Source organism: Haplochromis burtoni, unplaced genomic scaffold (genome assembly GCF_018398535.1).
Source record: "Haplochromis burtoni strain Fernald_Lab_line unplaced genomic scaffold, NCSU_Asbu1 Contig_17, whole genome shotgun sequence".
Classification (NCBI taxonomy): domain Eukaryota; kingdom Metazoa; phylum Chordata; class Actinopteri; order Cichliformes; family Cichlidae; genus Haplochromis; species Haplochromis burtoni.
In genome coordinates this window covers 1533800-1560501 of record NW_024582378.1, presented here as the reverse complement: position 1 = coordinate 1560501, position 26702 = coordinate 1533800, and the positions used below count along the sequence as shown (strand labels likewise).

General features: G+C 39.5%; 1 protein-coding gene across 2 annotated transcripts in view; it reads right to left on the bottom strand.

Annotated features, from left to right (window-relative positions):
- Positions 1–26702, bottom strand: part of doc2b (double C2-like domains, beta) — a 177006-nt gene that overhangs the window by 85715 nt on the left and 64589 nt on the right. For both annotated transcript variants that reach the window (XM_042218289.1, XM_005916019.3), the window contains exon 2: positions 10010–10089. In XM_042218289.1, the coding sequence (XP_042074223.1) occupies positions 10010–10089 (80 nt within the window). The remainder of the gene's footprint in view (positions 1–10009; positions 10090–26702) is intronic.

The following is a 26702-nucleotide window of genomic DNA, read 5'->3' as shown; positions in this document are numbered from 1 at the left end:
CACACACACACACACACACACACACACACACACACACACACACACACACACACACACACACACTATCCAAATACAGGCTAACTAAAAGAGTGGGCCCCAACACTGAAATTCAATCATACAAGAGATATGCCATCATTCCCCACTTTAATGTGTTAAAGTTGTCCACCTGATGCTCTGATTCCAAGGCGGCCGCTGTGTCTCCCTCCCTTTCATCTAGCCTGTTCGACCCTGCTCTGTGCAGGCTGAGACTTGTCTCTCCACTCTTCCTTCACACTTTACCTCTTTTCCCTTTATCTCTGACTTTTGGCTAACTGACTGTTTTCTAGTGTGAGAGAAACTGACTAGATGTAGATTGCTGACAAAGTAAACCATTCTCTGCAAATATTAAAGGGGGAATATACTAATGTTTCAAAACAAGAAAAATGAGGAAATCTTACAGAAGTGCAAGCATGACTAGCGGTTCTTTAATATACAACAAAAGCAGGAGAAATATATTTTCTTTAAACCCTCTGTGCTTTCTAAACAATATGCATTTGCAATAACTTGCAATACCGCTCTGAGTGACTCGAGGAATATGATGTACCGTGAAAATAACACTGATGGCAAAGATTTGATAAAGCAGTACAGCAACCCAGAGATGAAGCCAGCAGTGAAGAAAGCAAACAGCCCCTTTTGGCTATAGTAACCTTTCCATGAAAGCAGGTTTTCAAGAACTCTGGAAATCCAGTTCCTGCAGGAACCTACACATGCACTTTGCTTGGTTAAAAGGATGGGGACAAAATATTGCACTGAAGTTTGATTTGGTATGTGCAACATTCTTTCAGATGGCAAATTGGATGCTGCTATCTATATGAAGTCGAGAAGAATCTGCAGCAAATCTGAAGACAATCTGACCGGCATTTCCTACCATGTGCCAAATCTTCGGACAGATGGATAGACAAGCTGATAGACCGCCTGGTATGACGTGCTACTACAAGGACAAAAAGGAACAAAGGCGTTGATTCATTTTTAAACTCTGAACATGTGTGGCTCGTGTTGTGCTTTGCCCATGGGCCTGCAGATCATTCTAGCAGGCAACGAGGTGCAAGAACCTTTTAGATCTGAAAGAAATAACCCAGATCAACTGTGACTGTTACCTGCTAAGATAATAAATTGGAAAAGTCAGGTGTGAGTGGAAGCACTAAGGAGCAGTGATTGTGGATTCCAGCAGCCGTCCGGCCTGCTGTGTCTGAAGTCTGGGAGATCAAAAGCTGAAAGAGTACTCAGTTTTCAGGTGCTAATAGATTGTTTCTCATATTCAGCGAAGCCGATCATCCATCATTCACGAGCTTTTCTGCAGATATTTGTAAGATTGTGAATTGACCTGTAATTTTTCTGCACTTATGAAGCTGAATAACAACAGAATGAAGGTAGAGGAGCAGTGACTGCATCTTTCCATAGATGGGCCTCCTGCAGGGAGGAGTTCCGTGGACAATTTTATGGTTGTATGGTGATGTGTTGGGGCATAACAATGTATAAGCATGACAGCAGGAGAACTGTGGTAGAATTACAATCATTCGAGGTGTGAGGAACTAAAGTGACAGTGTGTTACTCGCTGAGATTTGTAATAGCAAGGTAGGAATACACGGTTACATTATGTTTGCATCAGTAAAATCAAAGAGGTGAAGCTACTGTAGCAGATAGAGGTTCAAAAAGAATCTACAAGATGTACTATTTAAGTGGTTTTCTGTCATGTTTGCAATATTATTCAAATAACTTGTATGATTTACTAACATTTCTGATAAAGTCTATTTGTGGCGAACCGAGAAAATTTTACATGTGGGGGCAAAGAAAGTGCAAGAGGTCAAGGCAACGTAGAACATAGCTCTATCCATCATAATAGCCACAAAAACACTTTAAAACTATTTTTTATATAATTATTTCTTCTAAAAAAAAATGAAGGCTATGAGAGACTTTTGGACAAACAAGCAATTAGTTTTTACAAGTATTCTAAGGACATAAAAGTTGAGGGGCCAGCTGAGGGGGCAGGGCTATATAGGAGGTGGGCAGTTGCCCTCCCTTGTCCCCCTGTAGAGCCACCCCTGATTTGATTACACAACTAATGCATTGTCACATACTTTTATTTAGCTTCTGTGCTTTTCCAGTACAGAAAATAATGTTGTAAAATGTGATATGTTATAGAATAATTAAAGTTTCAGTTCAATTCAGTTTTATAGTGCCAATCTCCATTAGCAGTTGCCTTAAGGTGGTTTATATAGTAAAGTAAAGACCTTACAAAAATATAGAGAAACAGAGAAAACTCCAACAATCATATGACCCCTATGGGCAAGCACTTTAGCAAGAGTGGGAAGGAAACACTCATGAAACTGTGAAAGACAAATTATTTGTCTATTATTATGTTATATTATTATAAGTGCTCTCTTACATGAGAGCAGTAAGAACTTAAAAAGATGTTTAAAATGGCACTTTTATAACATTACCACATCTCATTTTAGGCAAAGTAGATGTACTAAAATGTTAATATAAATAAAAACGCCTGTTCTGAATTCTAAGTGTAACATTACCCAGTCTGCCTCTGCTGGAACTAGTCAAACAATAGTGGTCAGATGTAGTCAGCATTAGAGAAAACAAGATACCAAAAACTTAGTAGGTACCCATATGAGTAGACGATTAATATGTTTATCCCAAGTATTTAAACAGAAACTGCTTCATCAGAAAGTTATATTAAATTACTGACATCTTCATGGGTCATTTATTTAAAATGTTAGAATTATATTTTGTTGATAGGACACAGTGATTTTATTAGTCAGAGTTAAGTCACTATCACGGCAGCTGAACTAACTGCCATCTTCCATATGTAGTTTCTACAGCACCATTTGTAGTTTTTTTCATGGGCTTGCAGGCTTCCTTCTGTTTTTGTTCAGCATGTAAGGACCAGAACATTTGTAGGCGTATATTGGCCCCTTCAGTTCTGGTATAATAGCTGCTTCAGTACTAATACTGCCTATGATGGTATGGTACCACAGAAAAACAATTCTTGTTGTGTTTTCAGAATATCGAATGGAACTGTGAGTATCAGTTCTGGTGACATCCTGTAGTCAGCGTTGTAGTATGATATATTTTAACCCAAATCAGTCTGTTTTACCAGAACTTACCATTTAACTGGATGCTTAAATGTAACCAAGCAGTGTCTGAAAATGAAAGTAGTAATAAAAACATCTCGACATCTGAAAACAGATTTGTTCTGTATACATCCTCACTACAGGAGGTAGAGTTGCAAATATGGATGGAAAGAGTCAGTCACATATTTTGGGTGGGCACTGACATTCTACCTCTTCTACTGTTTAGGCTGTCGACGTGTTGGTATGAACTTCTTCTGAGGAGGAAATTTACAATCTCAAATACCAAAGTAAGACACAAAAATTGCACATTTCCTTTGTGGCTTTAAAAGTAGTGACCTTACTGAGCTTTATCAGTATCAACTAGCTGTAAAACAAAGAGCATCTCTATTGATGGCCAAGGTCTCGGAGATGAAAACTGAGTCATTCTGTGCCATTTGCTAAAGTCTCACCAGGGGTGATGGAAATGAAACACTCCAAAGAAAGAGATTTAGAGAACTTATTTGTCAGTACTTGAGTCATCATGATGCCACACATTCTGACTGCTTCAGCCAACAACCATGTAGAGGAAGAGCTCCCAGCTCTGAGCTATTTTTGTCTTTCTGGCCATCTACATGTATGCACTCTCTTATAATGCATTAAAGCCCAAGGAGGCTAAATTAATTTATTTCTCTCAAGTGAGATAATGGATGTGTTCTGATGTACTTGGCTTAGTAAGCTTCCTGGGATGCTGGTTCTGCTGAGGGAAGGAAAGGAGAGAAGTTAACGATGTAAGACCTAAAACTTAATAGCTTCTTTCACAAATGTTAAAGCCTGATCCTGTGATGTTGTAGCCCACCACTGCACTGATAATGTACAGTAATGGTGAACTCCCGTCAGATCAGGCGATAACCTTTTTGGTGAATCTCCCACGAGTCATGTTTTTTAATTACCTGTGCATCTGCAAGCTGCTTTGCAACCCATCACAACCCCCAGCTCCTTCATGTTGTGTTGTGTACTCGCTGATTCGTGTACTGGCTGTTGTCACTGACAAGTGCTAGTGTAGCATTTAGCTTGCTTCAGTACGCTTCTCATGCTGTTTACACACATATCTTCCCCAGTTTCCTCAAACTCAAGTATATTGCTTCCACCTTGTACAAAGTTGGACTTCTCATGAGCCATATAAGGAATCCACTTTGTACCAATGTATTGTTTTTACCTCAAAAACGGGATTTGCAGCACTTACAATGCAAAACTCCTTGAGGATGGGACAAAAGGTTAAGTTATTGTGTTGTCACATTATAAAAAACATGAAAAATGAGCAAAACATTTTAATAAAGCCTACTAACACCCCTGATAAATATACAGTTATGGAATGGCTATCATATACTTACATAAACCTTAATGAGGAACTGATCAATATAACATTACACAATCCAGTCCCATAAAATAATTATTTCCCCGCCCTTTAGCTCCTGGCTGTTGACATTTATGTCTGCAAAAATGACCCAAAATAAATCTTTAACAGTTCCACAACTCAAAGGCCAAACTGGTGTATGAATATGTTTTCTACAACGGCTGTGTTTTATTCGAGAGACTATGGTCGTCACCCTGCACTGCACAAACCTAAATCCAAAATTTCACTGTAGCAAACATGTTAGTTTTTCCACCCCTTCTCCCAAAGACCCAATCACCAGCTTAACCTGCAGTAATACAAGCCAATCATGCTGTCTCAGCCATTAAAGAAGCTCTAATGTTAGCTGTGTCCCAAAACCTAGGCCGCATCCTGTCTATGTGGGCGGGGTCCTTCGAAGACCAAGAAGGGTGGAAGTGATCGGCTGTAAAATTGGACAGTCTAGCCTTCAGATTTGTGTCACCAGGTGTCTCGGTGGAGTTTAATAAACTCAGCCGTCTGCTCCTTGCTATCTAAAATATAACAGGACACCGGCGTAAAGTCTCGAACATCTCACACTTCTGTTTAATCGGTTTTCTGTTCAACATTTATTCAGCTGTGTGAAAACTATAACTTTAATCTCAGCCAAACCGATTTACTGAGGAACAAATAAAACACTGAAAAAAGCCAAACAATAACATTTGTAATTATCTAAGTGGCTTATATATCATGTTTAACCTGAGTAGCAAAAGACTGCGGGGGGTCTGAAAATGACGTCCCGGGAGTCCCGTGTTCTCGCCGGCTATAGTGAGCCTTGACCATCCAGACGTCTCTGAAAACGTCGGAGCGCTATTGCAATTATGTGATCTCTTGATAAATGGAGCAGATAAAACTAAGTAGCTGCCGCCATTATTGGAAACTGGAATTGGCTGGGCCACGCTATGAATTCTGGGATAGGTTGGGCCAAGAAGGATACACCCGGCCCATCCTTCAAATCCGGGGAAATGAAGGACGCATTTGTCGGCCGCATTTGGAGCAGCCTTCGAATTTGGACAGCCTTCGTCGCCTGGCTGTGATGCAATCGGCCTTTAATAGTGGCCTACCAACGATGCGGCCTAGGAATTGGGACACAGCTGTTGTGTAGCTTTGCTCATGCGTAGGAAAGGTTAAACCTGCAGTGGGTTAGAGGTTTGATGCTTTGCTGATGACGTGAAAGTTACCTTGTGAAAACCTTGTAAAACTTCCAGTTCGGTGTAAGAAATTTGACAAATATATCCATAACTGATGGCCAACAGTACAAAGAAGTCTAACATATGGTTGACAGTAGATGAATTTCCCTCGTTTAGAAGGGCTACAGGTCTTTATAAAATCAATAACCAACCAATAACAGCCCAGAGAGTCATCATTGCTTCTTGCTATAACGTCTGTATCTATACCTGGAACTTAATGGAAATACTATTTGAAGTCAGCACATCTCTGGTTTGAGTAAGTGCTAGTTTCCCTCCCCTTTTGCTTAGTGACATGCCTGCCATATGGAAATTAAGTTCACTTCAACATGATAGAAATCAGAAAGGTGAACTCACACATGGTTTTATTAACAGTCTGAAGATTCAAGGCGTAATGCCAAAAGATCAGTGTTTTTTTTTTTTTCTTCAATGGTATAAAAAAAAAGAGAGAGAAAAAGGTTTTTAATCACAGTAATTTTGCCTTGTAAAAGTAGCTTTCATAAAGGTAATCCTATCAAATAGGTCTGGCTCTCTTCTTGTTGACATGTCACGGCGAGAATTTAATTAAATGTTAATAAGAGAGAGTCTGTGGGCTTTTGTGTCCTATTACCTTCATACTTATTGCTTGGTTCAGAGCCTTTCAGTTCCACTTACAAATTAAAAGTAGATTACTATGTGTAGCGGCCAAGAAACCCACAGACCTCTTATATTATGTGTACAGTTTAACTGAAAACGGCTCTGCAACAGCCTCTATAAGCATTAATGAGTGAATTAATTAGTAGAAAAAGGAACTTCACACTGCGTGGTAACTTCTTTCTGTGCAGTGGAGGTACAGTGGATAACTCATTCATCCTTTTTGAGTCCCAGAAAACAAGTGACTGAAGATGATATATTATTTGCTTTGTGATAGGAGCGTGAGGAGATAGGAAAAAATGCCATGGTAATGATTAGTGACTTAATGGATGGGAAATTATGCAGATAGCGTTTTGTTGCTTTTGTGCTGGGTAAGTGAATAATATCTTAAAATGCTGTGGGAAGGTTTCCGTCTGCTGATTGAGCTGCAGGGCGAGGCCTCTCTAATCAAAAAAGCTATGAGGAGCTATGAAGACAGCACAGACAGTGCAGGGTTCAAATCCACCAGCCTGCCGGGGCTTTTCCGTGCAGAGCTTCCTTGTTCTCCCTGTGCCTGCATGGGTAACACAGCTTCCTCTCACAGTCAAAGACATGCATGCTAGATTAACTGGTATTTCTAAATTGACTGAAGGTGTGAGTGTGTGACACTATGACAGCTGGGATGAGCTCTAGCCCTTCCCCTGCTACTCTGAGTTGGATAGAATTACAACAATTTCAGAGAACAAATTTCTGGAATAAGGCCTGCTTTGAAACTGTGGCTGCTTTGGCTGCAAAAGACTTCTGGTCCTGTCAAAGTCTAAAGGAAAACGGCTCTTGAACTTGACTTTGACTTCCATAAGCACTTTCATGATGAGTTCATGGACCCAGTCACTCGGTTTGGATTGCACTGAATAAAATCCAGCCAATTTTGTAAATTCTGCTTAATTCTGTGTTTGGGAAAGGAGGGTTATCAAGTTTATCTGCACTGGTTAATGACCATAGATAATATAAAATATGGATGCAGCTACTGTGAGCTCACCCATTGGTTTCTGATGTCTCATTCTTAAGCCTCGGGCGACAAAGAAGGGATGGTCTGACTGTGAAACCACATGCTCATTGGCTAACAGCTTGTAGTTTGCCAATTAAATTAAATTAAATTTGAGGATATAATTTGAAGCTGATAAAAACCCAGAGAATGTACCACTCTCTTTAAAACTAAGTGAGAATCCTTTAGAAATGCCTCTGTAGTGCACACAGGATGAAATTGTAAACAGTTTCACAGTTCGACTCTACAGTACTGATCTTTTATGTGCATCAGGTTCTTTGGCTCTACTTCAGCCTCCTTTGTTTTCCTCTCTTGAGAGGTTCAATGTGATTAAGAGTAGTTGAGCAGGTAGAGCCCTTCTGAATTTTCTACATTTGATCTGTTCCTCTACAAAAGCCTTTTTATACCAGTTAAATTCAGATCTTTTGCCATGTTAGAATAATTATCTGATCAGCAGCCTTTTCCACTTTCTTCAACCTGTTTTGTTTATTTGTGTCATGTTGTCAGGTGACCTTTTGTCAGCTTCGGCAATGAATGGCATTTATTTTTCTGACCAAATGCCAGCTCGTCTGTGATAATAGGCACTGTCACGTGCGCTGTCACGGCTACACAGAAGAAAAAAAAAACCTGTGCCTGCTGCACTCTGCCTCTTTAGCCACCAACATCAATCCACAGAAGTTTAAGAAAGTTTCCCAGTGTTGATTTTGTATGAATCTCCTAATCTTCAATAAGCCACAATCCATAACATCTCATTAGACAAATCCTCAATTGAGGCTGAAGCTGAAGTTGCTATTGAAGCTTGAAGCTTGAAGCTTTGGCAGAAAACCCAACAAAACAATCTGTGGTTAGAAGGATCAGTAAGGGGTTTAGAAAACAAATTAAATCATGGAAATTGCTATATACACTATTCAAGGGAGAAAAATCGTTTCCTCTGCTTGGCTGGTCGGCAGCTGAAGCCTAGGAGCCGAGCGGTATAGAAAATAAACACCATAAATCAAGATGGCCTGATGCCCACTCTGCTGTCCAACACTCCCGCCAAGACAGGCTCCTCTGATGCCCACTTTCCTCCATACCAGCTATTCACACAGACAGATAGGAAGAGTTATAGCTGCTGACGGCAGCCATGGCTGTCAAAATCATCACTTCATCACAACAACCACAAGCAAGGGATCGAGCGAGGACGACACCTCTTCGCTCAACCTTTATACATCAGACAAAAATGGTGCTTTTATTAAAAATGAGATTTGGTTTATCTCAGTATGCTATGTTTGGTAATTATGTAGTTATTGAAAAATTTATCAATGCCACTGCGGCGGTCCCTGCAAGCATTTGCACAGCATTCTTACAGCTACAACATTAATATACAAGAAAATACAAGGCTATAGAGATACACGATATAAAGATTTTTAGGGATGTGTTAAATGTAATCAAAAATTTAGTAATTAAGAACAAAAAAATTAATCGGTCATTTGGAAAATCTGTAGGAAGAGTTGAGCGGAATTGACGGAAGCTCAATGGAAAGACACAGGAGTTAATTAGTGAGAAAAGCAGTATTTAAGAAACTTCCAACAATTGAGAGACAAGTATGATGAACTCCTAAAGGTATGCCCTGAATTTATCAGGAAAACAGCTGGATGTGGAAGGTAAAATCTGCATTCCCAGCAAACAGCAAGAAAATGAGATGAGAAAAACGGGAGCACCTCAGAAAACAAAGGATTTACAGTGCAGCATATTAAAATTTACCCAGGAATAGGAGGAAATAAAAAGTAAAGGTCTGCTCTAATATTAGCATTTTTTAATATGTTGGGGTTTTTTAACACTAAAGGCCACCAAGCGGTTGCTGTCCATTCAGGTCCGGTTTGTACGGAGCCCCTCTGATGACATGGTCCAAAAAATAAATAAATTGTGCAAATAAAAAATAAATAAATAAATAAATAAATAAATACATTTCGTGCCCACGAAATACTTATTTGTGGCCACGAAATACTATTTCGAGGGCACGAAATAAGTATAACGTGCGCACGAAGTAGTATTTTGTGGCCACAATTTATTTATTTTTTGGACCATGTCATCAGAGGGGCTCCGTAGGTTTGATCTCCACCAATAACAAACATATCGGACTCTTTAGCTGCCTAAATCCCCATTAATCGACTGAATAGTAGCAAATTACTTCAGAAAAAAAAAAAGAAGAAGACATTTATTGGCGTGGTACCATTTATGATCTGGTTTTTAGCAATATGCTTTAGAAATACTTCTGGGATAAAAATAGTTGTAAGTATCTCTTTCACTTTTTTTTAACAGTGGGATGTGTTAAGTTGCTATTCCACAGCCTTTTTGCCAGTATGTGTAGGTTGACACGAGAGGCGGCTTCTTCAAAAATATTTAACTCGACAGTTATCTTACCGAACCTGAGAAAATACTGAAAACATGTCAGCTGGTTTGTATCGATCTGCCCTTTATAACCTCGTTAGAAAGTAGTGACAGATGGCTGCGCAGTGAATCATCTGTTCATCTAAATATAAACCAAATGCAAGGCAAACACCAACAAAGCAGAGACGCTCGACTGCGAGTGTGCATGCAAAGACTGCAAAATCTTGTAATCGTCATCATCATCAGCATCATCTTGGTAGCTCACCTTGGCTTTGTTAATGGTGCAGTGCAGTGCATTGTTCTCCTGGTCATACAGCAAACTGAATTCCAAGGTTCCCAGTGTAGCTGTAAAGACAGAGAAAGAAGCAGGAAATTAGTCTTAATGGCACATAAACAGAGTTGCCGGGAGAGAAGACATTCAGCTTTGCTTTGATTTGATCATTATGAAGAAAAGAACGCATTTCAGCCACTAATTTCTTCTTCAACATGTAACTGTAAGAAGCAACACAGAAGTAAACATAAAAGAAAGCAGCATGAATCTGAGGGGGATCCAGTTATGTACTCAGGGCCACGCCTTAATCCTGTTAACAAAAATATTTTAGATTTCATAATCCCAATTTAGTTTGATTGGAGAACTGAGGATAAACCCTGGGCTAGCATCATTTTACTTGCAATTCCCATCCAATGTGGTCCAACCTGTTGCTCTTAATAGAGCAAAAACTCATATCCTGCTGACCCGTGAGTGTACTCTTCACAAGTTGACCACATTGTAAGAAAGTGAAGAGGAAGGGTGAGAAAATATGTGTTTAATTAGAGAAAGTGGAGCAGAAAGCTGCCAAGTGCAGAAAGCTAAAAAACAACATCTCTTCTTTGCAGGTGGGCAGCTCAAGTGTAAAGAAACAAAAATGCGAAAATCAGCGTGCGTATTTCAGTTGACGTCTCGGATAAAATGGGCTTTCTGGGTGAAGCAGATTTGAGGCGTAACCGTCTCCATTTTCAGTATCAGTTTTACTCCTGCTCTTTGTTCTGCTTTTCTCTGCTTCTGTTTTTCTGTGTAGCACTCACTAGAGGACGGACTTCACTGTGTGAGATTTTTCTTCTGTATTTTTTCCCCCGTTGTGTTCTCGTCATGTAACTTCATCCCAGCCTGTATATTCTATCCTTCCTGCTGCACTTATCTGCATGTAAAAAATGTGGCCTGGCCGCCTGCCTGCATATGACCTGCATATTTGATAAAGAATTTGGCTTTGGAACCTCACCCTGGTCTCCTTTGTCTTGCGTTTGACTCTCCCTCCTTTTAAAGCCATTACAATTAGTACCTACCATTAGGGCAAGGCTGCTGCTGCTGCTTCTGAGTAGTGAATTGGAACAATTTATTGCATGATCTCATCCTTTGTCCTTTCAAAATGCCAGGTGAAAAGGGACTCCCATTTCCTGGATTGATCAAATGTTGATAGAATAAAATAAATAAATAAAAGAAACGTGAAAAGATGTGTGTGGGTTTCAAAAGACCTCACACACTCTAAATGATTGAGCAGTTCGTAAGGAATAAATTCAGTCACACTTTGATATTTATGAGCAGGGAACATTAGTTTCATGGTTTTGCAATTGTACTTTTAAGTATTACCACCTCCCCCACACTTTACCTCCTCTTACAAACTCGTGCTATGTGGGAAGAAACACAAGCCGGCTTTTCTAGAATGATTTTATATCCATGGATGGACGCACTGAACCGCAATATTGCAACTACTCAGTGAGAGGGATAAGGAGTTTTGTATCGGCATTGTTGGGCTCAGCCAATAACATCTTGATTAAAGAACTGTAATGTCCTTATCACAACCACCGCCAGTCAGCGGCGGGACATTGGAAAAACAGCATTCTGGGATTTTAGACAGAAAAATTAAACTTTTGTTTAACCATTTGTGTTCACTGTTGATTTTTTTTCCCACTACATCATAAACTGTGGATGAATTTTTATTTACCCAAAACTGTATGATTATGTTTACACAATAATATCAGATGAATGTGGATACTTTCAGCACACTTCCATGTGGTACAGTATCCACTCCATTGCATGGTTTGTGAGCTTTGACAGGGTAGTGCTGTCAAACCGAACACACCAGAAATGACAACAGCAACACCTGATTCTCAGCTACCACATGGAAACACACTTATTTATCCAAATATTTAACCAGAGTTTAAGAATGAAAACATAAAAGTGAGAAAAGTTGTGTAAAACAACTCAAATAAAACTATGCAGAACTCTGCTGAAGAATAAAAGCGGCTAATGCTGGAGACGTCCACATGTGAAAGGGCACTTTGTTCCACCGTCTCGGAGCAGCAACTGCAAACGCCCGATCTCCTCTGGGCCTCGGGCCAGCTAGCGTTCGCTCAACAGACCTCAGGGATATAGAGGAAGTGTGCAAACTTAAATGATCAGAGAGTTTAAAAAGGTGCCAACACATGCCATGCATATATAATCTCACTTGCATGTGCCTTTTAATATCCGTGCTGAAGTGTTTTTGGACCAGCTGCAGTCGGCTAAACAGAGACAAACCGACACCTGAAGCAAACTATTGCAATAATCAACTCGAGATGACATAAAAACATCATCTGCTCTCTCAAAGTCTCTGAAACAGAGGACTAGCTTCCCTTTTGTGAGATAAAAGCAGCTAGTTTTAACGACAGCATTAATGTGTTTGTCAAAACTTATTTTGTTCCTCATCCTTAATCCTGGTACGGTATATTTAGGTAAGGTTCACTGGTAGAATTACATGAGTTCTAGTTAAATATAAGGGTAGGCTAGAGCTTCAAGCCTGAAAAAACATAAAGAAATTATACTTCGGTAATTGGCTTGACGGGTATTTCAAGCTTCACTATTCACCCACAGAGACATACCTCCAGTTAGTTATAGTATTTATCAGCAGTTCATAACATTTTTTTATGTGGTTGCAATAGTGCAACAGCTATTTACTGTAAAAGATATGAGAAGAAATGAAAATTAATGGCAACTATTATGGTTCTTAGTTTTCTGTCACATGTATATAATTGCGATGTTGCGTGCTAACGTTAAACGTAACCAGCATGCCAAATAATGAAGTTAGTGTAATCCACGCTGCAGAGTGCTCTAAATTCTCAAGTTCATTTTTTTTTTTCCGAAAAAGTATCAGCAATATATGATGTCAGAGAGCAGATATCACTAATATGGTCAATACTAGCTGTGAGGGGCAGCCAATCAGAGGAAAGCTGGTTTAAAGAAAGAGAAGCTAAAATGGCTTGATTCAAAGGCCGACTGTAGGATAAATAAAGACTACTATTAATTCTGAATTATGTAAAACTATTCCTGTAGAGGCCAAGAATAAAATGAAAGAGTTGGAAATGAGCCTTTTATTTTAAACCTGTTTACAGAATTTCTTCATATTTCTCAAATGAAGCTAGACTAAGCTGGTAAGATGCAGGATGCTTTCCCTTTTTAAACCAGCTGACAACATGGCTAGGATTGCTATCAACATTATTACCCCTTAAGAGATTTTGCTATCAATAGCTGGTTAGTTTCCAAAGCATTAAATACAACGAGTTAGGAATTAAGTTCCAGTTTGTGATAAGAGCACTCTCCTAAAGGGCAGAGAATCAATGCTGCTCCAGAGAAAGCTGAGCTCATCAGCAGTGACTGAGCCTCTTTACCGCCTCCCACCCCAACACACACAAAGATGAAGGCATTTAGCTTCCTTTTAGTTTACCGACATGATTAATGGGGATTGTTCTACAATCACCGTGTACAGTCATTGTTGCTTTGCGATGCCAAACTGCAAAACTGCCCACTGAAGCTTCGACTTGTGTCCACAACGTCCTGGAAAATATCAGCCGATGTGCAAACATTAGAGGATTCACCAAATTAATGTCGCAGAACTGAGCTAAATACGCAGTCAGTTTGTGCTTTCCTTTTACCTTAACTGTCAAACAGTCAACGTTTGTCATGTACTTTGAAAATTTAAGTGATGCCATTTTGTAGCTTGAAAACGATGCAGCTGCAGTGATCTTAAACTAAATATTTTTTCATGCGCATACATTTTCTCAATTGAGTCAGGCTGTAACCTCCCTGTTTTTATCAATCCAAGCACTGATTTGTCAGATTGTTTCATTACATGGAGAAACATTCAGACACTGAAGGGACATCGGATGTACTTTTAATGCTGAAAAAGTCCTGGACACAATGTTTGTTTGTTTTTTTTATCTAAGAAGATTAAAATTTATGGTTCTTCCCAAATATTAGTGTCACAATATACACTCATCATACAACATATTACTTATTTGCACCATGGGTTGGTTTGAATATTTCAGAAACTGTTGATCTTCTGGAATTTTCCTAAACAACCACTGCACAAGAGAAAGCACCCAGTGATCCACCTTTCTGGGTGACAGTGTCTTGGTGATGTCAGAGATGAGCTACAGCAGCAGACGAACACACTGGGTACCACTCCAGTCAATTAAGAAGAGGAAATTGCAGCTACCATTCATCACAACTGGAAAACAGACTAGAAAACCATTGCCTGGTCTGACGAGACTCAGTTTCTGCTGTAACATTTGAATGGACCCATCAGGAATCGGCTTAAACAACATGAAAGCGTCTAATGTCTCATGTTGTCGGACATATTTTCTTAGCACATTTTGGACATCTTTATACCAGCTGAGCATTTTTCCAATGCCAGAGCCTCTCTGAGTATTGGCGATGACTGTGTCCATCCCTTGATCTGATTGCTGCTTCCAGCAGGTTAACACTGCATGTCAGCAAAGCTCAAATCATCTTAAACGGCTTTCTTTATGACACCGGGCTACACAGTATTATGAATTACGTCTTCAGTATCAATGAACTCGTCGTCAGTCACCAGATTTCAAATCAGCAGCAACTGTGTGATGCTGTCATGACCGATGAATGGTTCCAGAACATTTCTGAATCTATGCCAGAAAGAATTAAAGCTGATCTGAACGGAAAAACGGGCCCAACCTGGTATTAGCATGGCCGGTAAGTGCGCATCGCGACATTATTGACAATAAAAACAACATTTCAAAAACTGAAATATTGCAAGTTAAAATAAATAACCAAGTCCCAGTTTAATTTAATTATTCATTTATATCCTGGTTCGATCCCAGCAGGAGACACGAATCCCTTTGGGGTTGTGTCAGGAAGGGCATCTGATGTAAAATGTGCCAACTCAAACATGCTGAGCTACCCACTGTGACAACCCTTTGTGAATAAGCAAGCACCCAAAAGTAGCTTCATTTATTAAAAAAAAAAAAAAATACAAACCAAAAAAGCCACACACAGAAAAAAATGTTAAAAAAAAAAAAGAACACCAGCATGCATTTTTGGACATTTTTTCTAGATATCGCAATATCAACATCATCGTGAAATCTTCTACGAGTAGTGAAAATCGAGTAGTGTTACGGCCTTGTTTCCAAACATTTGTTTCATGACTTATAATGAACACTTTAACAAGACTTAACACTTTGAAAATTCCTTCATTTAGTTATTGTAAAGTGCAATAATAGATAGATTTGACAAAAAGTACATGAAGGCACTTTCTGATGTGTTCAAATTAAGTGTCAGCACAGTGGTCTGTTCAGGCCTTTGTCATGGTGTTGCAACAGCCATGAAGACCAACAAATTCTTGCAGCTCAAATCACACACAGATCTCACTGTTTTTAGAGTAAGTCAAGTAGTTTTTACCAGAGTTACAAAAATTTTGTATGTTCTAGTTTTGTTTTGTTTTGTTTTGTTTTGTTTTGTTTTGTTTTGTTTTGGTTGGTTGGCTGGCTGGTTGGCTGGTTGGTTGGTTGTTTTCTGGGGGTCGGTTTAGTTTCCAGCATGGATTTTCTTGTTTAAGTTTAGTTTTCATTGTTTTAAAATGCTCAGTTTTAGTGAAGTTTTTTTTTATTAGTTTCAGTGTTAGTTTTAGTCTCTTTTAATTATTATTGCATGGAGGGTATATGTCAGACGTGAGATTTAGGAAAATCAGTGTTAATACACACGTCCATCAAAGCCACATCAGGGAACTTGTAATAAAATTTTATTTTTTTATTTCTTGTATTTTATTTTAATTGTAGCTTCTTTTTAAAGTTCACAAAAATCATTATAGTTACTTTATTTTTCCCCAAAGTCCTTTTTTTACATTTTTGTTTTCGTTAAGGTTTTTTAAACATCTAGTTTTAGCTTTGAGATTAGTTTCAGTTAACTATAATAACCTTAGTTTTTACTATTATTTAGGGTTTGGTCAGATTTAGGCAGCAAAACTACTTAGCTGCTTTTTGGAAAAGATCATGTTTGCAGCTGTGTGATGTGAAATCTGTCCGCGGCAGAAGATTATATTACATTATGCCTCACCACCCTGGAATGACACTGTGATATAATATTTTTATGACAGCAGGCTACACAGTATTATAAATTAGGTCTTCAGTGGCGACACAGTTGTGATCCTCCTTTAAAAGGGTCTCTTCCGTTTCTTAATGGATAGTTAAACAGATTTAATGAGTCAACGAGTTTCACTGTGACATGAAGACAAACAGAGGTGTACTTTACAGGAGGATCTTTACGGAGCCGAAAGAACAACACACGGTTTGTCCTCCCATGACCTCCGTCAGGACATTAATGTTTAATTTACTGTGACATTGCCTGCGTTTGTCTCTAAATTCAGGCTAACAGTAGGATTCTATTAGCCACTTTGTAAAGGTGGTGCTTGTAACACTACTTTGCACCCCAGATGCATGAGCCATCTGGCTAGCTGTGGGGTACAGCCCACTAAGATGCAACAGTGCTGTGAACTCAACAGGAGTATAATAAAGTGGAGTCATTTTTTTCGTGCGGCAGAATCATGTTCCAGTCTTGCTGCGTGCCCTAATTTCTGTGGCTCTCAGGAAAAAAGGTGATAGGTCTAATTCAATTTCAAGTAGCTACTTAGCAGCACTGAAAGCGATCATTACGCAATTATCTGAAAAGATTAATTAATTACATAATTGCCAGTAAAGAAAAGAATTAATGAATGTAACAGTTATTGATAGCGCAGTCTTTTATTAGAAGCCGAAACACTTTCTTTTAGCTTCCTGATTTCTGAGCACAGAAAGAAATATTGTCTGTGCGATGCCAGTAAATATGCTGAATCAATGAGATGCTGAAATACTGAAAACATTAGCCAGCCGAGGAGTCTGCTGTTGAAAACAGAGGCTGAATCAGGTGATGTGATTGTTTCCAAGCGAGTGAATGATGACAAGTGCTGAAAGGCTGTTAAAATGTTTACAGCGTCATCATTTCCTCTACCAAGTATGTTGTTCCTGCTGTGTCTAATGATTTATGTACAGAGCGATCACACTGCCTGTTATCAAAGATAGTGCTCGAAGCAATGTTTTGAAGAAGACGCATCTACCTTTGCTCCTTTCTTTCTTTTTTATTTTCAAAAACAATGGATTAAGTGACATGGGCATTTATAGAGGGAACATTTGCTAGTCAGGCCATCGATTAAAAGTCAAGCGCTAAACCACATCACACTTTATGTGTCAGCACCACTTTATCACTTTCAAACATTAAAGTTTGTTCACATTCCTTGTGTGGACATAAACTGTGTTATGGAAAAAAGAAAATCAGAAAACAAAGACAATCTATTAGGTATGTCTCTTCAAATGCTTGCTAATACAGATCAATACATTTAGACATGTAGACACACGGTCAACATGACCTGGTTTAAACCTGAGCTTCAATGTGGAGAAGAAAACAGATATAAGGGACTTTGAATGTGGCATAGTTGTTGGTAACAGATGGACTGGTGTGAGTATTTCAGAAACTGCTGATCTTCTGGGATTTTCCCACACGACCATCTGTAAGGTTTACAGAGAATGGTCCAAAAACAGAGAAATTATCCCGAGTGTGTCAGTTCTCTCGGACAAAATGTTTAGTTGATACCAGAGGTCAGAGGGGAATTGTCAGACTGCTTTGAGCTGAGAAGAAGGCAACAGTAACTCAGATAACCACTTATCGTAACTACGGTATGCAGAAGACCACACTAGGTTCCACTCCTGTCAGCTAAGAACAGGAAACAGGCTACAATTTGTACACTTTCACCAGAATTTGGTAAAACTGTTGCTGTTGATGGTGTGATGAGTCTCGATTTCTACTGCAACATGCAGATGGTAGAAAATTGAATCTCTTCAAACTGGTTTCTTGAACATGACAAGGACTTCTCTGTACTCGAATGGCCTCCACAGTCACCAGATTTTAATCCAATAGGGAATCTTTGGGATGTGGTGGAATGGGAGATTCTGATCATAGACGTTCAGCCAACAAATCTATAGAAACTGTGACGCTGTCATGTGACTCTGGACCAGAATCTCAGAGGAAAGCTCCCAGCACTGTGCTGAATCTGAAGGCAAAAGAGGGTCCAGCCCAGTACTAGCAAGGTGTACTTTAAAAAAGTGTAGTAAGTGTATATTTTGTAACATTTTAATAGTTATGAGCCTTTAAGTGTTGCCAGAAGCAGCACTGCTCATTAACCTATGAATATGCACTAAATTATAGCATCTATTTCACATTCCATTTACGTGGGCTCATCTGAGAAGACACTTTAACCTGAGAAAATTGGCGAAGTGTGGCAAAAACCAGACATCAAACAATACAAAGGTAGATAGCCCTGAGTCACACATGGCTCCACACAACTAGCGAATGGAGTGACATTTTGCAAATCTGATTTCAAAAGAGATCTGAGAGAGCCATACAAAGACAGGTACAACTATGAAACAGCCTCTGGCCTCCAGCACAGGGTTACGCGGGGGGAGGATAGCTTTTACACATTCATACATCTGTGCCTGACATGACAACATGGCCAAGCAGCGTGATGAACACATCAGAGTGCTTTTTATATTAATGATCTGGCTGGCGATTATAGTGTTTTTAATGGAGCTGCTGAAGGAGAAACGGCCGACAGGGACGGGAGGATATCTGAGCGATGACTGTTATCAAAGTGACAACCACAATGCTCAGTTAAGGGGAGCACCACACTAGCTCGATTACATGCCTGCAGGCAAAAAAGCAGAGGCAATTCCCACTGAGTGACGCTGGCCGAGCAGTCACCTCCCAGCTGAGAGCCACGTTCATGATACGCTGCGATTCTGTGCACATTGCGCACTTAAATGCACACACTAATATCATCTGTGCACAATCATAAAAATTCAAAGCTATTATTTGGATGGCATCTGAAAAAAATCTTAATTTGAACATTGCTCAAGCAGCAACTGAAATAAAGCCACTATGAGCGCGTGCAGGAAATAATCAGTACACCCTGTGAACATTAGCACCAGCGATGTTTTGGACACAGTGAAGTGGAATAAAGAGACGCACTTAGAGAGACATTAGTAATAAATTGCTCAAAGTCGAGTTGAATAAATTGAGTGCAAAGTAATGCATTTTGCAAAACTAGGTCAAACACCTTCTGATTTCCTCACATCACTCAGCTGGAAAGGAATCGAAATTAATAAACACACATTTTTTCCCTTTACCTATAATAAAGTTTGACGGACTGTTTTTTTATCTACAGATTACCCAAGATTAAAATGCCTCAATGAAAAAGCCAGAATCTTTGAAGGGCTCAAGTTACACACTTGTAGCTGAACAACAATTTGTCCAGATAAATCAGCATCTTATGAGGAACTACTGGCAAAATAATGTTCCAGTTGCAGCTGCTGTCACGTAGATAAATAGTTCATCCTGTTGCCTGCAGAGTTTTTACTGAAAGCGACTGCTTACAAGTGCCTTTATGTAGCTTTACCCTACAATCTAAACCATCTTGAGGCAACTGTTGTTGTGATTCTGTGCTATATAAATAAACTAAAACTGAATTCAAATCAGGCTGATTTCGCCATGTCAGGCGAGGAATCCATCAGCTAGTGTTCTGACTAAGCCTCTGGGCTCAGCAGGTCCATCTCTAGGATTTATAGAGAATGATCCAGTGAGCATGCCTTGTAGATGTCAGAGATCCAATTGGAAAGACTATAATATGGGAAAGCAACAGTAACTCAAATAACCAATCACTGCAACCAAGGTATGCAGAAGAGCATCTCTGAATCCAGAAGACCACAGTAGGTGCCACTCCTGTCAGCTAAGAACAGGAAACAGAAGCAGCAATTCACTTTTGTGGTGATGAGTCTCTGTTTCTGCTGTGACATTTGGATCGTAGGGTCAGAATTTGGCATAAATGTAATGAAAGCATGGATTCATCCAGCCTCATATCAACGGTGCAGGCTGCCGCTGGTGGTGTAATGGAGTGAGTAATATCCTTGGCACCCTTTAGTACCAACTGAGCATTCTTTAAGCTCCACAGCTTACTTGAGTATTGTATACGGGAATGTCTACAGCACTGTTTTGACTCTATGACACAAAAAATGTAAAACAGTTGTGAAGGCAAAAGAAAGCCAACCTTTTACTAGAGAGCTGTAACCAATAAAGTGTCCAGTAAGTGTGCATCAAAACAATGACTGGTATTTGAAGTACAAAGTTAGGTAGTGCTCCTCAGAGTGATGTTTGTTGTTCCTCTGTGGCGCTTTAAATGTCCAGTTGTGTGTTGATCTGGTTGGTTAAAGTTAGCCTACACTACACAGTGCTAAACAGATGGTTCATCCAATAACCTGCCAAGTATTTCTCAGAGTACCTGAACTTTTCCAAGCAGCCTCCAAGGATGACTTCCCAGATGGTTCTGAGTAACAAACCATCTGGACTGAAATTGACCAGCAGATTGTAATTCAACTAGTATTTCCTCAGTTCAAATTAGAGTTGAATTTTTTTTACTCGCTCATGTTTGGTACAAGAGTTCTTTTATGTTATTCTCACTTTATCACCATTAAACACTTCAAAGTCACATTTTTGAACAACTTCTAAGAGGAATACGTATATTTCTCTTCCATCTAATATTCTTTGAATTCAAGGTTGTGCTATGCAAAATACCCACAGACAAAGGCTGGAAAATATCAGATTTCCAAATGAAATTATTCAAAAATGAAGTACTTTTTGTTTTAACAGAAGAATAACTGAGTAGATGCATGAACCCCTATCAGCAGTTAGCTTATACTGCTAAATTCTGAACTTTAGAGACACTAGTTGTGCTGAGCTACGGCAGAAGAATTATTTCAATCTTCTCATCTGATTCTTTGTAAAGATAAAACAAGCAAATTCCTGTAAAAGGAAATAATTAAGCAAGTGTCCAACTCCTGCAATCCACTACTGCAGCTTTACATGATTCATTTTTCAAAACCTTACTTATCTTATCCCGGGTAGGGGGGCATCTCCTCAGTTCAGCCCACTTTCTGATAAAAAAAAAAAAAAAACACCCCTCATTATAAAGGCTTGAATTAGAAATATATGCTTTCATTGAAACGATACAAAACCGAAAGTAGAAAAATGTCTGAAATTGTGTTTAGAGCAGTCTGCAGCCTGTGCTTTTGGTCCACATTTGTTACATTTGTAACAGTTTAGATATGACAGAAAATAAAGAAAAGAACATTAGCTCCGCTTTAAAGATCACTTAATTAGCAAGTCTGAATATCTGAATGCGCGTTTGAATTGATGAACAAAAGAACTGAAAGTTCATGTAGCGTGCACGGTTTCTAATCCCCTCAAAATCTGACCATGAATCAGAGAGAGCTGAGCAGCGTTTGAAAGGATGGGAGTGGAGGGGGAGTGGGGGGGGTCCCACTTTGCACATTATGTTACTGTAGTCTAAGGGACAAATTGCCCAAGTGTTAATTTGTCTGCTTATGCAGTGCTTGAATGAACAATTAGACTGCACGCTTTGCTTCAGCATCCCATTGTGTGCCTCTCATTAGAGTGGAAAACTCTCATGGGGGATGACGGGTTCAGTAAAGATGTTATTTGTTTTGGTTTTTTGTCACAGGGCTGATTTGTTGTCTTATGAAAGGAAAAGAAGGATTTTGACCCGACATGTAATGTGAACACGGCGACGCTGCTCGGATCTGCACACTTTAGTAATCTGTTTTTAACATCAGGGGTTATTTGCTGAAACATGATAGAAACTTCCACCCTTATCAAGGTAGCTTTAGCAGAAAGAGGAAATTATTAGATTTTGGAGCTCATGACTGCGCACATTTGCATGTTAATGAAAAGACCAACTCGTGTGTTGTGTGAAGTATTGTGACAATGGGAACATTTACTTAACTGTAATGTAACGAGAGCACCGACTCAATTGGTTGTGTTTAACATATGACAATTATGAGAGCACATCGAGTAAAGCTCATTAACTATTATAACAGTGTGGTTAGTAGTTTTACATCAGTGTAATGATTCTAATACATTATTCTAATTATAATTTCTTGCCTAGAAGGAAAATAGATTTCTTTTCACATTTTCTGATATTTTCCCATCAGCTAAATTATTTTTTAACAAATTCTAAATTGCTGGAAACAAAATAAAAGTATCCAACACAACATGATCCAGATCTAGCAAAACACTCCCCTATCACGTTGGCTGAGAACAGCCCAAAGTCAGAATACTGGCTGATAGAAGAAGCAAGCTGATATCAGTGCTCTGTACTCTATTTCACTATCAATATGCTGCTACACTGTGTGGAACTGATGCAATCATTCCTCTATATGTGAGGCAGCATGGGGCCCTAATATAATGTCTTAACTGTAAACAGAGAATTTTATACAGCATCCTTTTAAAGAATACTTTTCTTTAATATTTTGGTGTTTTTTTCAGAGTTCTATTTATAGTTTTCAGTTAAATGACTGACAGAAAAGATGTTACAACACTCCGGTCAACGCTGGACACTCCACTGCACTGCGGCACAGGCCTATCAATTTTCCATCAGATTCAAGCCATGAAAATATTTACACAACCTCTAAAAAGAAGAGTGAAACAAAGCAAACTGCTTCTGAGGCATTTAAAGCACTCGTTGCAGTGCATGAATCACTAAAACCTGAATTTCCAAGCTCTGCTTTACGGGTGTTTACACATATCTTGCAAAGAATCACTACAAATGAATAATAAGCCTTCTGCATCTGGTTGAGTCAATAATGCTGCTGTTTGGGAGGTAAAGGACAACAACATTATTCACTGTCAAAGCAAAAGTGAGTGCTAATTAGCTAATGTTAACAAACAAAGGGATTTATCTGATTGGTCTTGCACACTCGTAGGGCAGAGTTAGTGTTTTTGCAGGTAGTGCAATTAAAAATGCTCTGATAGCAGCTGTGACCAAACTGAGTGGCTAGATGTGCAGCGAGCCTCTAGCTTTCCGGTATTTTGGCTTAAAGAACCTGGTAAAAGCAAGTGGAAACAACCAGGGCCGGAAAATGAAGCCAACACATAAGCAGCAAACACTTCAGTTCCTTGGGTGGCCATCTGAGCCTGGCTGCAAGAGGCAACTCAAGGATTTGGTTCGTTTCCTGTTTACATGGAGCATTACTATGGCTTGTTTATGGCTGATTTCTGGGAAACAGGAAAGGGCTGTCTTTGAAACTCCCAGATCCTCCATAAAGACACAGAACATGTAATCGTTCCAAGTGGCATGTGCGCCAGATTAAAAATGTCCAGCTTCATACAAGGAAAAAAATCATTTTAAAAGCATGATACAAAAAAAACAGCTATGGACGACACTTCTATTAGGTATTTGTGTACACTTGAACTTTTTAAGAATACTATCAAGACTTAAGGTGTGAGACGAGCCTGCTTTGAACTACAGACAGATGAAGGTGTATCCCATCTTTATCTTTAGGCCCTGCCTCAGCTAATTTGAATCACACTGGATCTTTTAACTATGTTTGTGGTGTTAATACCTGTTGGAGCATTTGAATTATCTGACAAATAATATGGCAAACATGCACACTGCTCAACAACATCAGGGCATGCTCCTAATGAGATAACGGATGGCGTCACGGGCATGTCCTCCCTGATCTGGACCAAGGCATCACAGAGCTCCTGAAAAGTCTGAAATGCAACCTGGCGACCAAAACATGATGTCCCAGACGTGCTCTATTGGATTTATATCTGGCAAGGGTGGGGGTTCCTTTATCCTCTTGGAACTGCCTGCATACTCTTGCTACATGAGGCTGGGAATGGTGGTGCACCAGGACCCACTGCACCAGGATTGCCTTCAGAGTTACATGCATCCCTCCATCGATATGGCTCCTCACATCATCACTGATCCACCACTATCCTGGTCATGCTGAACGATGGTACAGGCAGCAGACCCTTTCACCTCTGTCACATGTGCTCAGAGGGAACCTTCTTTCATGTGGGAAAAGCACAGGGTGCCGTCGGAGGAACCGGCCAATTCTGGTATTCTTTGGCAAATTTGTTGGACTTTGCAGTGCTCATCCTGTTCCTCCCTGCACAAACGAGCAGATACCAGTTCTACTGATGGGTTAAGGAGTTTCTACAGCCGTGTGCAGCTCTGCTATAGTAACTACTATGTCCCGGAATCTCTGCCATGCTCTTGAGACTGTGCTGGGAGACACAGCAAACATTCTGGCATTGGCATGTATTGATGTGTCACCCTGGTAGAGCTGGACTACCTGTGCAACCTTTATAGGGTCCCGGTATCACCTCACACTACACAGCTGACCAGATAAATATCACAGACGTTTAACTGATTTGATGCTCTACTTAAAAAAGCATTCCTTTATTGTTTTAGGCAGTATTTATATAAAACCTCACCCTCTGGAGGGTCTATATGTGTGTTCCTCAAGCTCAGGTCCTCTACCAGAGGCCTGAGAATTTGATAGTTCTGTACTGTATCTTAGATGTTGCTAGAACAGATGCTCCCTCTGGACAGGGAGCTCTGATGCCTACAGTTTGCCGGAGTCAGTCTTCCACTTTTGGGATTAGGCCTCCTAATCCTCCTATTACCACCGGGACCACTTTGGACTTTATCTCCCAAGATGTGAAAAGTATACCTTGCAGTGTTTTTTCACTATGACAGACACAAACAGTGTCACCGATTGTTCCAATCTTCACAAAAATAATGCTTTGTCCTTTTTTTGTATCAAGTATTTTCCTGGGTATTGGTTTGAAATTCTAGTACAATGATACTCCTTACTCCATAGACAATCCTGTAAGGATGTATTGTACTAAAGCTATTAATTACGAAGCAGACTATTGCTTCATAATTCATAAAACCATCTTCTCACTATTGCTTGTAGAGCATTTCCAGAAAATCTAAACCAGTGGATGTTTATTGCCGAAATGCCACACTGAGAGTTATAGCTAGTTTTTAATTATGCTTTTACATCTATATTTCTAAAGACAGTTGCTCATAGCCATGAGCAAGAGATAATTGCGATGGTGTGTGGAAAATTAAGATTAAACCTTAACTTCCAGAACTCTGATGCATCCAGTATGGGTCTGTGCAGATACTGCTTTTCCTTGATAGCCTTATTTTTCTTCTCACCGCTAAAATCAATGAGGAGACTCACAGCAGCATAGCATGTTTAAAAACAGGAAATATTAAATGAGCAATGTTGTGGTGAAGTTGTTAATCATTAAACTTGGAAGTTTCCCAGGCGGATTCTGTCACTACATCTTTTTCAAAACAGAGGAAGGAAACCATTTGTTGAATGCATAATGTTACTGTATCTGCTCCGAATACTGAATGTGCTGCAGATGGAGGAGGCGTTTTGAAATACACGCAGGAAAAACAACTCCCTCAAAACTGTATGTATCCTGTCACCACTTCACATTCAGAGCCAAATCTCCAGACATCAGCTCTTATTCTTACACTCTGTCACTGTGTACAAATCACAGATTCACACAAGCAACATCTTAAACCCCAAAGTCGACTGTCATTTTTGCAAGCTGTATTTAGAGTCTTATTTCAAAAATGGGAAAAGCCAATCTGCATTAATGCCAATAAATCAAAACCATTAAATAATAACTTGAAATCTTCTGTCACACACAACTGAAACATGAGCAATGTCACATTTCCTAAGACTACAATGACATTTTAAAAGGATATATATATATCTATTAACCTGTGTGGCAGCTCCACAGATTAGTGGAGCGGAGAGAAGCAGAGGTCACACTCCTTTTAATTACTACTGCCAGTGAAGTGTGACACATTTTGTCTTTGTTGCTCATTTTCCTAATTAGATACACATCATTAAAATATGTACTCATGCTCAAAAGAACGTTCATCATAACCTGGATGCAGCAGTGCGTCTTGTGGTGCACATTATGCCACTGTATTGCACATTTCAGGTAAAGATCAAGGATTTTTGACAACACGGAGGTCTCTGCCACTGCATTGTTTGACTGCTGGGTCACTGAACTGTGTTGTCTGAGTACGACTGTAACAGTGATGCTGCAGCAGTAGCCTGCATGTGGAACCTGGATAGAGATTTTTTGGGACTAGCTATAAAAACTATCATTTGTCACATGGTCAAAGATGCAAAGTCAAATACTGTAATTTCGACAAGTGGTCATATAAAACACAAAAGCTGTCTCAGAAGCAAAGTCAGAAATCCTGTTTGCTTTTACCAAGCTGGAAGCTTCTGCAGGGAGGAGGTTGAAGTGGGTGGAAAGTAGGTGAGTCTGAGAACTGATGTGTTTTTTACTGGTAATGGTTCAAAAAATCAATCACAGTTCAAGGTCTAGTTAATATCGTAGATTTTCCTTGCATTGCATCCCTGTTAGCACATGGATATGGGCCACTTTAGGAAATGATTCAGTAATATTGTCTGGCCAATATATTTTGATTCATCCTTGGTTTACATGCAGCATTGCTAAAGCTTGTTTGCGGCTCAGATCTGACAAACCGAACCAAATGCCCAATCGTTGCATGTGACATGTGGCTCAGACTGAAATGTTTGAAGCATGCAAGACAGAAGTTAGCCAGAATTTCAATAACCTGTGTCCCAAATTAGGGAAAATTGTGGCCTATCTGGTTCTTTTTGAATCATGTGTCTGGTGT